The 17,647-nt window shown below is 41.8% G+C and overlaps 1 protein-coding gene across 3 annotated transcripts in view; it reads left to right on the top strand.

Annotated features, from left to right (window-relative positions):
• Positions 1 to 17,647, top strand: part of TSC22D1 (TSC22 domain family member 1) — an 86,867-nt gene that overhangs the window by 52,194 nt on the left and 17,026 nt on the right. The window contains exon 2 of one of the 3 annotated variants that reach the window (XM_040541654.1): positions 15,061 to 15,163. The exons of the other annotated variants lie outside the window; for them this stretch is intronic. Within the exon in view, the coding sequence (XP_040397588.1) occupies positions 15,061 to 15,148 (88 nt within the window). The 3' untranslated portion in view covers positions 15,149 to 15,163. Of the gene's footprint in view, positions 1 to 15,060; positions 15,164 to 17,647 lie in introns of those variants that run through there. 3 annotated transcript variants of the gene reach the window in all.

Below are 17,647 nucleotides of genomic sequence, written 5' to 3'. Positions count from 1 at the left end.
GCTATTTTGTGCAAACTGATGTAGAAAAAGGGGGAATGGTGTTTGCTTTGTGTGTATGTACTGGTAAAAAAACAAACAAACAAGCAAAAACTGAATGGCTCGTACTATTTGAGGAATGGTATTCAGCCTAGTAGCTGAAGACTGATGTAACACCAGAAAAGAGAGTTAAAGGTCTCCGATATCTTAGTGTGGAATAAAGAAATCAATAGGACACAAAAGCAGAGAGGGATCCTGAATCTGGGAAGAATTGCCTTCAGGTAGAATCTGTAGGGTGGCTGCGTGTGTTTGCATGCCATGTAGAAATGGAAGGGCCATCTGCTCCGTTTTAGATGGAAAAAAATAATTGAAAGTTAGAAACTAAAAGTGAACTGCCTTATCTTCAAGAAAAGAAAAAAATATAGTTATTTCAGCAGAGGAGACTTTTGGAAAGAATGTGTTATGCAAACCGAGTTTCCAAGGAGTCTGTAGACAAAACAGACTTCAGAGCTTGATACGCTGAGTGGCTCGTCTTCTGTAATTATCGGGGTGTATGTGTGTTATCAATACACTGATGGGAAGGTTCACACGCATCTTGGAAAAACCTTTCTGTGGGTGTTTAGAAAGCGTGGTATTTGGCCTTGTGTGGCACAGTGTGTTGTAAATAAGATGATCTTGTGCTTCAGCTGTCTTGTGGAGTTCTCTATCTGGCCTTTATATGGGGTGGATCTCTGAGAGGTGTGGGAACGTCCCAGTTCTGAACTACTGAACTAATTCTGGGAACAGATTTTTTTGGCTATTTGCTGAGGATCTTCCTGGGTACATGTCCTTTGAGTCTTTGTTCTATCCGTTCTTCCCATATGGATACATGGCACTTTTAAATTTTATATTGTTTCCTGACTTGCTTAGCAGGTGACTTGCTGAGATGAATCCTGCTCATCCTCAGCAACTGAGCACTGTGGTTCCATTATAGGATTAAATCTTTAATTCAGAAGTCATTAGCCTCATCCTCTTTGACCACTAAGTACCAAAATAAGTATTTTCCATTGTATATTGTGTTATAGCTTCTACAAGATAGAACTTGACTTCTAAGGCATGTTAGCATTTAATCATAATAAAAAAAAAAGGGTAGATCCCTTACCTGAATATTTAGATAAGGACTTTTTTTTGTCTATGTAGTGTCTGCTTACTGATTACTCACTTTAAAATGCAAAACATCGGAGTATGGGAACAATTGTCTGCGATGATTCTGGATTCCTTTCCATGATAATATTTTCCCTGTTCCTTGCTAACATACTTGCGTGCCTATTCCTGCCTTCGCTGATCTTATATAAAAAGCTATCAGTTCTTTCCTATTCTTGCTTGCCAAAAAATCTTAAGCTAAATTAGTTGATGAAAATGTCTCTATTCTACTGTTGCTGAGTCAGAAGTGTTTATTTAAAGATGATGAATTTAGTAATCATCAGACCATGCTTAAATCATCAGGAATGCTAATTATAGATAGGCTAACCTATATTTCTGAAATACTTAATGACTCGAAGCCCAAATCCTTCCATCTTAAGTTAATAAATGAATCAATTTCAGCTGGAAATGGATGAGACTATTCAGAAAGATTAAAGTAGTAATTATCTAGATGAAAACATGAAACTTGTATCCCATGATACAGGGTGTGGGGGGGGAAGCTAAATGAGATGCTCTCTTTTTATGTTCTTTAGGGTAAGAAAAGAACAAAAGTTTGAGATTTTTTTTCTGGAGACATAATTTTAAATATCTTGTGTCAATGATGGTTTCTTCTTCTTGGTGTCTTTTGAATGTTTTTACAGCTCTGCCTTTCCAACTTTGCTGTCTATTTTCCTAATTCTGGTGTTTTCTGTAGGCATGTTTATTAGCTAATCTGTAAGGATTATAGCTAGTTATTGTTTGAGAGTCAGATTTGGACAGATAGTGAGGAATAAAACAAGTCTTCCATCTAGTTTAAACTAGATGCAATGTTTTATTTCCAGTAACTAAACCACTATCTATGGTGGTACCCACAGCCACCTTAACTCTGAGATGGAGCTCTTTTAGAGGAGAATGAAGTCTTCGGTTTCTTCTGGGTGCCGTATGTGAGACAGTTTTTGAGGTACAGCCTCTGAAATTTTTGATCATTTAACTTTTGTCTCTTGCACACGGTGAGGAAATACCCAGATTGTTGTCTGCATATGCCACTTATTATCTGGAAGTTCCATTTTCTTGATGATTGTGCAATGTAATGATGATCTAATGGACTCGTATTTTGATGCAAAGCAGGACTGTTCTACTGAATATAGAATCCTCTTTGTTTTCAGAGATCACTTTTGGTTTTCAAAAAAGCCTGTTGTTGTTCCTGGGTTTCCTTTTAAAACTAATGGAAACCTGGTTACTTCCTCCAAAGAATGTATAAAGAAAAAAGGAAAAATAAAAGCATTTTATTGCATCTGACTAACCTAGGTGCAGACTGTCCAGTTACTTGTGCATGGTGTGCTTTCAGAGAGTGGTCACCAATTCTAGGGAGGAGTCCCTGTCGAATTAGAGTTGATTGAAAAGTGATTCAGTACAGCTTTCTAATATGGGAACATTTGAACTAAGTGGCCCTTTAGATGTTAAGCTACATGGTGATAAAATGAATAAAGAACAGGCAGGTACAATTACTTAAATTATTGCTAGTGTGTCTGTATTCAGGGTGTTTATGGATGTTTTTAGATCAAATTTTAAGTTGAAATAAGGCTTGCTTGTACTAGTACAGCCCAGATTTAAGTATACTTTACTTTTGAAAGGGGAATGTCAAATAAAACTGCACGTTTCACTGTAAATAAAGTGGATGTCGTTTTGGGCAGAGGTAATTCTTTAATTGGTTCTATGACTTAATGTTTTTTTTTCCAGTAGCTGTAGGATTACAATAGCTTCAGGAGAAATGGTATAGATAGCATTAGAGATTTTTAAAAAACAAACAAACAAAAAGCTAAGCTTGTAGAAGTTGATATTTTCCACAAATGCTCTGGGAAGTTCTGTGCTTTTAATGATGACAGAGTCAGTGTGCCAGTCACGTTGATGAAAGGCAGGCATCACTGTGGCCAATGTTACGTGCACTGTTACTCTCTACCAAGCCATCACCTCGAAATGTGGTTTTAATTCAGTTTACACATAAAGGTAAGGCTGCTTCGTGATGATTTTAGCTCCAGAGAGCTTTGGGAAAAGAAATTGAGAGGGGTGTCTGCCCTGAAAAGAAGGGGTTAATCAGAGGTTAAGTCCTTCCCAAGACTCAAGGGTCAAATACACTTGGTATCAGAAAAATTGTGTATGTGCCTTCTGTTTTAATGTTCGGGGGGGATTTTGATCTTGTTGGGGGGGAAAAACCCAGCTCCCAGCACCTGTTATCTCAGTCTCTTCAGTGAGTTCCTCTTGTGTCAAAAGACTTTTTTTATTTTCCCTCTGTGACCTGAATCTCTCAAAACTTTGTTACAACAGGGGATTGTCACCTCATTAAACTTTTGTGTGGCTTTGGAGCCAGGACAGTTAGTGTTTGAGAACAAATGAGTCTGAGCATCACAAGAATGTTTTGTGCCTGTGTAGAGTCCCAGTTCATAACTGCCAAGTTTAGGCAACTGCTTATCTTTGGGCTATTCTTAACCTCTGCAAACATGTATTGCAAACATTTCTAGCATGTCTTTAACCTTGCTGTTAGAGTTCAGTGTGGAGTACAGTTTCTGGCATTAAAAATATCCTTCCATCATAACTTTTCTGACCATCAGGTTACTGAAACTGTGGAAACATCAATCTTCTCTAACTCTCAAACTATAGAAAAATACTTCAGTTAAGCATGTGGTTACTATTGTCTGTCAGTGCAGGCAAGAGCATTTGGCATTCAAACCGTAACTGGATCTTAATGGACTTCAAAAATACTCAATTGTTGTTGCTTAACATAGGCAGTTTGAGAATAATGATAAATGGGGTGATACAAGGTTATAAATTAGCTGGGGATTTGTCTTGTACTCTTAATGTAGCATTTACCCTGCCTTCTTCTGTGCTTTTTCTCTATAGGTATTAGTAATCATTCATCCATACATCTTAATTTTCAATGTTTCTGTTCTTTTTTTCTGCTTTATTTTCTTTTCAGGTTCCAGAAGTGACTGTAGAAAGCAGTACCTTCTGAGTTAAATATGTAGTAAATATTCTGAGTACCTTCATTAAATATGTATCTTCACACTTGAACAAACTGTTAACGGTGGTTTAATTCAGGCAGCCTTAATCTACGCATTTGGACTGAATCAGTGGTTCACCTAGTTGCAGAATATGAGCAAAGTAGTCCCAAGTTATGCAGTTGTTGGACTTCGTGCAAGTCTTGTGATGGTAAAATGGCTGCTTTCACAAAGTGTATGAAATTCATGCAGATTCATTGGCAGTCTTTGAATGTAAAGCGAAGACCAAAGCGATCTTATCTGTGCCTGCCTTGTTTTTCTTAATCTTACCTATAGTTACCTGCTAATCAGACTTTTTTTTATTGGATTCTACTTAGTCTTAAGTCTGCAGCAGTCTTTAGAGCATTAATGTTTTGGTTCAGTTTCTTGGGGTTGCTTTTTTGATAGGATCTCTTGCCAGTTTGAACATAGCCTTCTTTTAATGCTGTCTGCACCCCAGAAAACTGTTTGTGACGGTTGTTCCTACGTATGTAATCGGACCTTATTAGCATGATGGTGATATTGTCTTCAGTTCTTGGGGTTTCTGGGTGGTTTGGAGCTGGAACGTGGTTGGATTTACATTTGTAAGGCACACAAGCAAGGTGTCACCTGGGACAGTACAGTACAACCAAGTACCTTCTGTATGATGGATGTATTTGGTACTCCTTTCACTGTCATCTTTCACTTTGATTTTTGTCTGCAGTTCAGATTCAATTTGTACCCGTCTGAAAAGGTTTCATGGGCTGAGCTTCTTGTTCTCTTCAGCTGTTGCCTTATTTGCCCTCACCAGTGGAAGAACGAGGGAATGTGGCTTTCTTCCTTAAAAACAACCAGGAAGGGAGAAGGGTTGGTTGTGCTTTCATTTTTCAGGCTAGCCTGAGCTTCAGCTGGTATAAGGAACTGTGTGCCACATACTGAAGGCTACTGCTGTTGGAGAGCTGCGATTGTGGCTTGGCTTCCAACCCGGAGTGTAGAAGCCAAATAGGTGACGTAATTTTTAAAATATAACTTAATATAAGGTATGTTCTGAGGAGTTGTCTGCTGTACTCCTGGAACTGTTTTTCGTGGGCCATACAGTCTCTCCCGCTTCTCATATCCTGGAGTTAAAATATTTCGGGAACCAGTTGCAAGTTCATCTAATGTTTTATTTTTCTTTCTGCTGCTTCAGAAAATCACTTACTCTGTTTTAGTTCCTGGAGGGCGATCGCAAGCATGCGGCCTTTGCTGATCTAAATTGCAAGGCCTTTGTAAGGTCTGCACCATTCTTCTGTTGAGTGCTCTTGAGCGTTGTGGTGGTCTTGCCGGGGCAGTAGTGCTTGTGAATTCTGAGTTCTGTCTTGTCTTGTTGAATTGCTTCGGAAGGCCATGAGCAGCCTGATGTAATTTTGAAGTTAACCCTCATCTGAGCAGGAGGTTGGTCTAGATAGAGAACCTTTCCAAGCTAATTTTTTTGTTATTCTTTGGTTGGTGGTACCAGACTACTTTGTGCTACATTGCACTTCACTTAGTGGTTTCCGAAGCCTGCATTTCAGCTAATTTCCATGATTGTTTTTTTAAATTGGTCTGCCATGTCATTACTTGTTCCCGTACATTGAAGGTATAAACTTCAGTTCTCTGACTTGTCAAGCCTCCAGCAAAAGGCATTTATTTGGTCAATTAAGAATATTTGTACTTCAGTATTCCTGTTTCCTGTGCCCCATGTTTTCCAGTGTATCCCAGCTGAGGTCTTTTTTCAGAGTGTTCTTGTAACTTCATCCAAAGTAGATGGTAGCAGAGCACTCAGCTACTTGAGTACTTAGGGAAGCTAAGGCAATTCATTGAAATAATTGAATAAAATATTGATTTAATAATTAAAATGATAAATACAGTCTTGACCAGAAAACGCATGGAATCTACATGCAGTATTGGAAATACAATAGTAGACAAAACTGTAGCTTGGCACAATAACAAAAGATTCAGACTTGTGTCAAAATTCTGTTATGACAGTTGATTACTAAATCTGGAAGTGTAGATTTTATAAAATGCCTGTTTTCCATCGAGTTCACAATCTTGCGGGCAGTGCTTTCTGCAGAATACCGTGTTCTGTGCGTGTAGAGGTGAGTCAGCTTAGAAGGGGGTACAGGAGCCCCAACAGGTCATGGTTTGGTCTTGTTGTGTATTGTTACCTCTGTGATGTCCTCAGTCACTTGCATTTTGTGAATTGGATTCCTGGGCATATGGAGCTCCAGAAGTGAGTGGGGTGATTCAGTTCGAGGTGATCCCAGATCATCTTTAATGATGCTGCCTTGTCTTACGAGCTGTCACGCTGCTGGGCTGAGTAAACTAACAATAGTTGCCATTAATGCTTGACCTGGCAATGTGTGTGTTCTGCCTCTTCAGAGAGGAGGCCAGCTTCCTAACAAAGCAGTGCTGACATCACTTTTGCACGAGTGATGCTTTTGGCAGTTGAAGAACAAGTCTTTGCCATGTTGGCTGATGCTCTATTAAAACAAACAAACGGGGGGAAAAAAAAAAAACAAGGGGAGGGGAGACCAATACCCGCAACTGTTTCGGTCTTTGTAAAGGGAGAAACACTGAATAGATACCAGCATGGTGGAAATGATTGTGTGTTGGAGTACTTCTTTTAAGATTGCTGTTTTTTGTAAGGAAGTGTTTTTTTTTAAGAAACACGAAATCTGATTGTAAAAGTGCATTCTGGTATTTTAGCAGTAGACACTCTCAAATTAAGATTCCCTAAAATCTGGCTGTTCTGACATACCAGCCCTGTGTGTGTACGTACCTGTGTGTATTTTCACAAGCTGGGTTCAGCTCAGAGTTATTCCGTCCCTGGGAATAGTGGCAGGAATTCAGGGTCCCAGTGCATGACATCTTGCAGCCTTAATATTTGCTCAGAGGTAACTGCCAGAGAACAAGTTCAGGTGTGCTGACGGGGAGCACAGTGACCCTTTGGCATCCTCTGTTAAAACAACGAGTTATTTTTGTTGTATCTTGTGAATCTGGCTCAAAGGATAAGGGTCATTTCTCAATAAAGCTGCAACACCGTGGGCATGTGCTTTGTTGTGGGTAAGCTAATGACCTCCTAGCAATAGAAAGTAATATGTTTGGAGGAGTTTAGTTAGTCTAAGTGTTAATTTAGTCTAGAAGGGACATTGGCTTTGCAGTGGGGGAAAAAAATCAGTTTTAAATGTTGTCGCCAGTATTTTGAAAGGGGAAGAGAACAAGGTGTCTCTTACTCGGTTATGCCTCCATAAAATGTAATGCTCTTTTTTCCTTTCATCAGCACCAGTATCTTGCTCCCCTTGCCTGTCACGGATCAGAGGATTGAGGGAAGGAAGCGTTTTGTTACCTTTGTTCAACTCACCCAAGAAAAACCTTGTGAGCTCCCAGCCTGTTTCAGATCACTCTCCTTGCGCCTCTGCAAGTCAGCCCCTAGGACTCGAAGCTGCCATGGCTTCCTAACCTTAGAGCCAGGGGGACGTTTGTGGGGGCTCCTCCTTAAACATTTACTCTGAAAGCCACCGCATTTCTGGTCCCTGAGCTGTGTTACAGTCCTGAAAGTGTAGGAAAGCGTACCTGAGCCCTGCAGCCACCCACATCCTATTTCTCGGTGCCTTACCGAGAGGGGCTCAGTCACAGGGGCACCCCCACGGGCACCTAAACGCTTCCTCAGGTTTTTTCCTGCCAGTTTTCCACTGGGATATTCTCTGTGTGTTTTCCCTCTGCTACCGAGCCAGCTTCAGCGGGCTGTGTGAGGTGGCAGAGAGGGGCTGGCAGCAGTGTCAGGGGCCGGGCGCGGCGAGCTCTGAGGTGACCAGGATACCCGAGGGGCTCGAGCCTCGCCTCTCCCTTCTCCTTACCTCCTGCTAAGGCGGATTTTTATATTTTTTATATATATATATAAAAATATTTGTATGCCTCCCACCTGGCGGGGGCCGGCCGCGGAGGGGCGCCAGGCACCAGGCGAGGCCGGTCCCCGAGCGCTCCCTGGCGGCCCCGGCTCCCCCGGCCGCGGCCGCCAGGTGGCGGGGTTGGGCCGCGCCTGGGCCCTGCTCCCCCGGCCTCGGAGCTGCGGCGGAAAATAAACCAAAACCCTGCGGCCTCGTCCCTCAGAGCAGCTTTATTAGCTTTCTGAGCCATTGATTCGGGTTTTACGCTTAAATGATGTATTTTGGTAGAAACAGGATTAAGAGCATCTGACAGCCGGGAGGAGCCGTGCCGGCTTCGGTCAGCAGTCACCCGTGCCTGCGTGCACTGAAGACAGCAGCGGGGTTTGGTGGGGAGCAATGCGCCCATGTCACCTTCAGGGATACATAGTCCAGCATGTGGCAATCTGGTGACGTGCTGCTCAGGATGCTGGAGCTTTCAGGTGACCTTATACCTGGGCTTCTATTCAGGGACCTGGAGGAGGTAGCTAATGGCATTAACGTTGCTTTTTCTCTGCAGCAAATCTGGCTATTTTGCTTGTATGTATGATGGTGATTGTTTCGCCTTTCTGTGGAATGATTCCTCAGAGTCCAGCTTCAGGACTTTCAATTTTAAATTTCATTTATACTTAGCTTTTAACTTTGAAGTCATTCAGAGCTAAGCCCCCAGTGAGAAGTCACCACTGAGAGGAGCGGATGTCTCTCCAAGCCCAGGAGGGAAGCAGAAGAGGTAGGAAAGGTAGAAAGGGCTTCAGTAAAGTCAGGACCAGGTTATTTTTAGCCAAGGCTGTGCTATCAGTAGCATAGCATATTTCAACAGAACTCTCTTAGGTATGCTGCTCTCAATTGGGCAGTCTTAATTATTGTTGCAGTTGAATAACACTCCCAAATTATGTGATGCTTGGGGGGAAAAAAATAGGTGAATTGTGTTATCTATACTTACACCTCTTTATCTCGTTCGAGTTCCCAGCTGGAAACAAGAAGACTTTGCTGCCCTAGCATGACTGTAGAAGTTAATTGCGCACTGTAAGGAGGCCTTCAGGGGCAAGCTCAGTGGACAGCATTCAGCCGTGCTGCAGCAAGGCTGGGGAGTTTCTGGTTGCATAAGCCTTGTGCACTGCTGATTCCCATTTTTGTGCGCAGTGTGCTGTGAGGAAGCATAAAAATATGCGTGTTACCTCCTCGGTTTGCCTCAAAGGTTGTGCATGTGGTCAAAGGGTAGTTTATTTTAAAAGCTGAGTTATTTTGTGTCCGCTGGTATCAGTGACAATTTCGTCTTGCTACGCGATCAAGCTGATGCAGAAGTAAAGAATAAAAATAAAGTTGGTTTTTATACACTTAGAGGAGCGCGTAGCAAAAAAAGATTTTTTTCATGCTTTTTGTATGGCGATATATAATTTTGTAGGCAGCTGAGCTATTACATAATACGGGCCTTGAAGGAGAAAAGCAGCAACCTGACCGGTGAATGCAGGGAGGCTCAAGTCAGCATGAGCAGCCTCACTTAAAAAAAAAAAAGTGAGGATGTGTTTTGTGGAATAGCATTTAATTCTAGTAAAAGCTTTCTTTACCACATGAGCAGCAATTTGAGACTGAAAGCTCTCTAATTTCCTCTTAATTCAGGTTGTCAGGGAAATAATTGAGACAAGTGATGAAACAGAATGAAGACTGTAAGGTTCCAGATTCTTCAAATAGCTTTTGTTCTGCAATGTAACAAAGGTCCAGATCTTTAAAAATCAGAATCCTTCTATTCCACTAATTCCTGTTGCCCTTAAAAAAAAAAAAAAAAATTGTGAGCGCTTTTTGGAACTGCTGAGACAGCTGCTGAGCTGAGTGTAAAAGATCTGAACCTAAAATGGTTTTAGGGTTAGTCTGCAGTGTAGGATAACAAGTAGTGATATTTCTTTTTACCTGTTACCTGTGGCTTTTCTTAAAGGTACCAGATAGATCTGTTCTTGTGGGCTGTCCCAACTTTTCATACAGTGTGCTAGTAAAAAAAAAAAAAAAAAAGGAAAAAAAAACACTTTCTCCATTCTTTAGTGACATCAGTAGCTCAGATGAACTACGTACACTTGGTATCCATTGCCCTCACCCTCAGCTCTTTGTCTTTTGTTTCCTTTAAGCTTGTAAGGTGATTACCAAATGTGTCTTCTGGGATGTGAAGAAGACCTAGAAAATTTAGTATGCCACAGTCTACTAAATCAAGGGGGAAAGGACAGAAATGCTGTGGGGAAGAAGTGGATGGACTAGAAACCAGGAGAACAAAGCATAGGAGGAGAAAGCCTGTGACTTCTGTGGCACAATCTGTAGTTACCTGCTGGAGTGCCATTAGGTGCTGTGCCTAATGGCTTTTGCCTTCCAAAGTTTTCACTCAGTCCATTGAACTGATTTTTTTGGTGTTTTTTTTGTCTGTTAAGGTCTTCCCTTTCAGAGTTTAGATTATGCTGGACACTGAAAAAACTGCTTTATAGGAGGGAAAGATATTCCTAAAAGCCAGCTTTGGTGCAGGGAGATTTATTTTGTTGGGCTGCTTCTCTCTCTAGTGGGGAGAGAGGTAGGGACAAAGTGCCTTAGGCTGGGTTCTGCCCTCTAGACACCGAACCTTGCCTATGCTAAAGGAAGCTTTGGGAAACACCTCGAGGAAACACCTTGACACACAGTACACAGACTTATTTCAGTAATATTGCAAGCAGACTTTTTTGTTCCCTGTTAACAATGGGCTTATCTTGAAGGGTTCCTTTGAATGGACTGAACAGTATCATAGCTGACAAATCTGACTTAACTATATTTTTCAAGTAAAAATATTTGGATAATGTCAGTGCCAATACCTCTTTGTTCCTAGGTGCAGATGATTCAGTCACTTGTCAAATAACCCTGAAGTATTCAACAGGCTTCATGTTAATTGTGCTTGCTGTTATGTTTCTCTTCAATATTATAGCTTTGACTATAACTTTGTTTTTTTTTCTCTTTTCTGCTGTTTTTTTCTGCCTGTTTGCCTGCTTATCTTCTTTGGAATGTGGTTCTTCAACTGTTCTGATAATCTTCTGACACAGGTAAATATCAGTCTGTTTATATCAATATTTACTGAGCATACCCTTTGCTTGGCAGCACGCAATGAATCTTTAATCAGATGTTGCACACACTCAGCTGCAGACTGGGACAGGGCAATCCCCCTGCAATGGCAGGTATCGTTAGAAGAGAAGATTAGCCGGGAGAATGTCCTAAATATTTCCTTCCTTATCTGCTTTTCTTATTCTTCCTGACCCACCCCCGAATCCTCCTTACACATAAATAGACAAAAAATCATCCATGCTTGCTTTCTGGTGCTAGTGCTTCATGTCTAGTGTGTTCTGGAGGACTTTACCCTGATAGCGTGGTTGGTGTGCGTACGTGTAAGGAAGGGGAAATTAGCCTAGAATTAATAATGTTAATATATTCCCTCTTTCCCCTCTGTCAGCCCCTCATTTCTGCCTTCACTTTTGTATTGTCTGCATGGTATATAGCAGGTAATCTTCGGTAGATTAGTTTTTCCATCAGATCCGATGCGAAGGGGAAGGCAGGAACATGTGGGCAGGATGAAGTAGGAGAACTTTTCGCAGCCATTAATTGGAGCCCGTTGTGAAATACAATAGTGGAATACATTAACGGGGTGAGAGGAAAAGAATGTAATTTAACTTGTCTTGTTAGCTGTGTTCGTGGCTCTTATTAAAACATGGAGTTCAGCTTCTGTCAGTGGAAAGCCTGTTGACATGAATGCCTGAGCAGATTACATCCTTGGACTTAGGTCCGTACGTATGTACCAACAGGGCTCACCACAAATGTTTAATGGGATATTGAACTGCTCACTGAAGGAGAAAGTAATAAACTTCGATTTTTTTCAGGCATCTTGGAAACAAGAACTCTCGGTTCTTATAACTTGATAAATTGATATTCAGAAGCCAAAAGTACAGACTTCTGGAGCGCATTTGGAACCTATAGTCCTTACCTCTTCTGGTGTTCTTTTTGTTGAGCATTATCAAGTGTTGGCTATTATTAACTAAGAATGAAATGTGAATGTGTCAGTAAGCGAGCTTTGCCTGCCTGCCTGTCCTCCCCACTCTAACGCCTGCTCGCTCCCTCCCTCCCTCCCTGTGGAACGAAAATGATGCTGTATTATTTGGAGCTCACACAGAGCCGTTCTCTTGAAAATCCCCGTGCTTGCTGTGACTGACTCAGTTGTGATCATGGAAAGGCAGGTGTAGGCAGGCTTTTTACTTCTAATTGCCGCGCTGTTTAACTCACCTCCACCGAAGGACAGCGGCTGTAGCAGTGGAACCCAGGGCTGCTACTGCAGTGCTCCTGGTAGCAGGAATAGCGTGGGGAGAGAGGGTTTTGTGCGTGGTGATGAAATGCGGGCAGCGTGGTTAGAGCTGCGTGAGCTGTTTCGGGATGAGCTACCCTAGCACTGCCACATTCACCCTTTCCAGTGGGGTAGGCCGAGCAATTCAAAGATCCTGGCTAACACAGCTGTTATACTGTGGGTACCTTAAGCGTTTCTCTAATCTACTGCATTTAGAGCATGAACTAAGGAAAGAGTCATAATAGGCTGGATATTTCTGCATACTTATATAGAGGAAAAGAGTTGGACACTTCTATTTTCATTATTTTCACCTTTTCCAAAAGCTGTCATCCTAAGACAGCGGTGTCATGGCACTGGGTAATGAATTGGAAGTGCCGGTCTGCCAAGGGAAATTGCAGGGCTTTAGCAACCACTTACCATAGATTTAGTTTCTTAATCCTTCCCTTCCTATGTTTTGCTTTTCCCCGAAAAATCCGGAGTTTCCAGAAATGTTCTTTCTATTTTTCAGATGTTGTATTAAATGTACCAAAAAAAAATCTGCTATTATCTTTCTTTTGGATATTTTTAGCTCATAATTCCTTTATCCTCTTCACTCCCACATGCAGTTCCTGACCCTTCTGTCTTCAATGCCTTGTTCTCCTTGCTATTTTCTCTGGCTACTTTTTCTCCCTGTTCTTTCCCTGCATCCACTTGCCGTTTCATTTCTGTTTTCTTCTTTCTATTCCATTGTTATGTCTGTCTTTAGTTCACTGACACGTTTTTTCTAGTCTCCAGGTCTGTAGTTAGGTGGTTTTCTTATGATTCTGTTACTTAATACTTGATTTCATTATAAATACATCCTTTTATTTCTCAGTCTCATTAATAAGTGTATATAAAAATAATCTCTCATCCTCTGAGATACAGTAATACCCTTTCAAACCTTTACGTGTTTAGCTTCCCAGAATAACCTCCGTAGCTCTTATTTACCTGATTTGAGCAATTCTTTTCAAGAAAAAGGGTTGATAATTGCTGGCTGTGGAGCCGAAGTCACAATTTCAGGTTTAAAAGAGGGCCATTTTGGTACGTCTGGACTTTCTTCAGTTCTGTGCTCCTTACTGATAAGGGAAGAAATAAATATACAGTCAGAAGGTGTTTGAAGAAGATGGTTTGTCAGAAGAAGCTAATTTCAGAACGGCTTGCTTTTGTTACGTAGCCAGATCAGAAAATTGAAGGTTGTGACTTTTTAGTCCTTGTGAAATAAACAGTGCTGAATGCATTCAATTTCCAAAAATACCGAAATAAATACAGGGTAAGAACTGCGTAAGAATTAAATGTTCACGGTAAAAATAAGAAGGTACGGGATTAGTGCTGTCTCCTGATGCCTGCTGAAGTAACAAACGCTTAGGGGTAGGGTATTGGTGACACATGAACTACTGGGGCTTAATCATTCATCATGGGGGGGGAAAAAACTTGCTGTATGTCAGTGGCTCCAAATGGCAAGGTGTTGACTTTGCTGCCTGGGGTGTTCTTTTGTTGCTGCTGTTGTCCTGTGAAATCCCTTTATCTAGGAACTTGTACGTACCTTCGTGGAAATCAGCATGTTTTAGTGAGTTTCATAGCCACCACGGAAGTTATTTATGTGAGAAGGGTTTCTGTGCAAAACACGTGTCAGATGCTGTAGTTCCCGTTTCAGCAGTGAGTTACGCCCTTCTTCCTTCTGCGTGCGTGGGGCAAGTCCCTGCTGCAGTCCCTGCGCCGCTACTCGTCCAGGAGCTGAGCAGCCTCAGCACCAGCAGCCTTCAGTTCCTGGAGGCACCGGTGAGAAGCCAGACTGACTCTGGTTTAGACCTCAGGGAGTCGTTTCAGCTGCATCTCACCTTGCAGAGCCTCTGCCCTAAATGAAGAAGGGGGTCGGGATGGCAAAGTGCTGTGGGGAGGCTGCTGATGGTTCCCGCCCTGTGAAAATGTTGAGCAAAAAAAAGCTTTTAATTATCAATCCTTTTTCTTGAAAAGTTTAAAAGCTCTTACTGTCTCTTATTTCTCCAACTTCAGTTAGAACTACGGTGTTGTAAGCTTTTATGGGTATCACTGAATGCCCAAGCAATATCAGATATGATTTAGTCTCATAAAGTTCCTGTATTAAGGAGGAGCTTCTGGTGTTCAGGAATACTTGTTACCGGTTGCTGCTAGTCCGCCTAGTGATGCACCTCAGTTTGGGCAGGACGCTGATTTGTTTAGTTGTTCTGTGAAGGTTTTGGGTATGGAGGGTACAACCGCTGCTCCCTCAGGGAGCTGCCCTTCTGAATAGAAAGGTTTGTGTCCTGCTTAGTGCCGTATTTGTCTGTTGAAATTAATTTACCCTTGACCTCGAGGCTCTATTTCATGGGTTGTATGACTGGCAATTTCATCACACTCTGAAGTTTTCTTAAGAACCAAGTGTACGTGAGTGCTGGGGGAGGATGCCTTCCCCTGCAGTCTAGCTGGTATCCAGGAATCCTTAGTTACTTGTTTTGTATTCAGCTGATGTAACACACGAAATAAACTGACAACCCCTTGCAGCAAAAAGTGCTGAGCCGCTGTTAGTGTGCTGTGTCAGTCCACGTTAATCAGGTTCCTCGTTAATCACATTCTTCTCGTTTGGATTTCACAGGTGCTATAGCAAAGAAAGGGAATGGTGCTTTTTAGAAGAAGACAGCATAGTGTGGCCAGGGGAAAGGTGTCTTACCTGGAGAAGCTGAAGAGAGATGAGGCTCTTCTTCCTGAACGCCTCTGGTTTTACTCATGTCCACAGTGCAAAAAGCCATAAATCGGTCATACTGACACAGTTCCACTCTGAACACGCTTGGAGGCCTTTTGTTCTTGTCTGTGATGAAATGCTAGAAGCTCAGTGATTTCCCTTTAGCGGCAGGTAAAGCGTTCACTCACGTTGCACGCTGTGGTTCTTGGAGGAGACTGGCTCCCTGCAGCTGCCCTGTCATGCTTGTGGTGTCTTCCAAATCTCTGGAAATAAGAAATCACTCCTGGATCTGCTCCAGAGATTCAAATTCATCTCTCTTTAGCAGCCAGGGTGGTTGATGCTTCAAAACTGCCTCATCAGAATTAACTAGCCAGAGTTTTACAAAGTCTCAGCTATGTGACCTGAGTAATTTCTTTAAAAGAAACCAACTAAACCAGTTCTTAGAAGAAAATTCTCTCGAGTTAAGCATTAAGGTATCTCTTCTTGTGCAGGAGCTGCAGATTGGCAGGTAGGAGGATGCTGCAGGAAAGTTAAACTTGCCTGCCTGCCTTTTTTAGGTTGTCCTGGAGCCCACTTCCTGGGCTAGATGGGTATTTCTCATGAAAATATAAAGCAAATGTAGAACAGCAGGTTAGTGATGTGCAATTGTAACGCTCATTTGTCACTGAAAAGCTTACCTTCTGTATTGCTTGGTGATGATTGGGAGGGATTTCAAACAATATTCCAAAGATGCACAAATGGGATGTTCATAGCTAAAGACATGTTCTTTTTTTTGAGTTGCTTAATGGTGAGCTGAAAGAAATTGCAGTTAGAGAAGATAGATTTATAACATGAGCCCAAAATACAAAGATCGCAAAGGTCCTGCAAATGTCCAGCTGTGTCTTCTGCTGCTATAGCGTTTGGGATGAGGCACCTCCCAGGCTTGGCATCTACATACTTGTCTTTCACTTCGGTGCTTTGGTTTTCCTTACGGTGCAAATGTCTGTGTACAGCTTCTTGTAGTTCTTTTCACCCCTTCTTGTCGGTTTCGCTTCCTTTGATATTTCAGCACACATTGCTTCGCTGCTGAGTTCTAATGAATATTTTCTGAGATCAGGTTTGTTTTCGTGTGCTGCCGTCTCTGCTGAGCAGCCTTGTGAAACCCTCCTTGCCAAGTGCACCGTGAAGATTGATCAAGGTGTGTGTGTGTGTGTTGGTGGGGGTGGGAACAAAGCATAAAAAATACATAAGTTACAATGCAGAGGGTGTCTGGAGCGTCTCCCCTAACAGTAAGCACTGTGAATGCATAAAAATTGGGTGTAAATTTTAAAATTAATTTAAAATTAATTTAAAATTAATTAATTTTAAAAATAAATTTTTAACTTCTGTAGTAGTAGTCTTTGGAGACTGTTATTGTACCAGTGTCTTAAATCAGTCTTAAATCTCTGTTCTAGTAATTTTTTTTAACTCTGAAATATATGAAGGATTGCAAACTTGGGAATTTGAAACTTCGCAAAGGGCTTGAGTGCTTTGTTTGGTGTACGTTCTGCTCCATCAAGCACCGGTATTCACACCAGAATTTTAACTTAGGTTGCTGCTTCATAGCAAAATAGGCATTTTTACCGAAGGGCTTTTTATGTCTGTAGTCTAAAGATTGGCTTGCCTTTCATTTTTCGCCTTTTTGCTGTGTTAAAAGTTGAGATTATTCAAGCTGTCTCTGAAGTCCTCTAGTACACGGAAAATGAACCTGCCAAGTGTTTACTCCGTGGAGGTGCGGCAGCTCCCTCGGTGGTGCGTGACGTGCTCAGGAGCTGGTGCTCGAGTGCTGAACTTCATTCAGACTGACACGAGCAGTTAATGTTGTTGGCTGGGTGCCAGGTTAATTCACTCAGATTGAATCTAAGCTGGTGTATTTCTGTGTTTGTTTTTTTTATTATTTTTAAAAACAAAGCTGTTGGGGGGTACAGCAAGTTAAATGTCTCGCAGTGGTCTCCTCCTCCCCCTTTGGGCATCCCAGCTTTTGAGGTGGGGTTAAGCTAGGTACCCTGATGCGATGATGCATGAAATCTTGTGTTTTTTTTTTTTGTTTCATTAAATGTTAAAACTTATCCATATCTGACATCCTAGTGTACCCACGGTGATAATTCATCTGTGCGCAATCTGTCACTTTATATAACAGCCAGAATGGTTCAGGACAAAGGAAGGAAAGCATAGCTCGGTGCTGAGTTCTTGAATGTGACAGCAGAAGAAAGAAGATCCTTGTACTTCAGGCTTTTTTTCAGTTGCAGCTAGAGGCTATTTTTCAAAGCAATAAAAATGTTCCATCACTTAGTTCATCCAGTTGACTTACAATTTCGTTGTGGTTTCTATTACCTCTAAGTTGTTGACCTACACATAACTGAGCAATATTTTTAATTACTTGAACGCTTTGTAACCAGAACCGGCACATTTATGGGCATGGTTGCAAGCAAAATCACGCAGTTATCGGAATACCTGCCTCTGAAGTGGTTGTGTTTTAAAA

Source organism: Cygnus olor, chromosome 1, assembly GCF_009769625.2.
Source record: "Cygnus olor isolate bCygOlo1 chromosome 1, bCygOlo1.pri.v2, whole genome shotgun sequence".
Lineage (NCBI taxonomy): Eukaryota > Metazoa > Chordata > Aves > Anseriformes > Anatidae > Cygnus > Cygnus olor.
The sequence above is the reverse complement of the archived record's forward strand: the minus strand, read 5'-3'. Positions and strand labels throughout refer to the sequence as shown.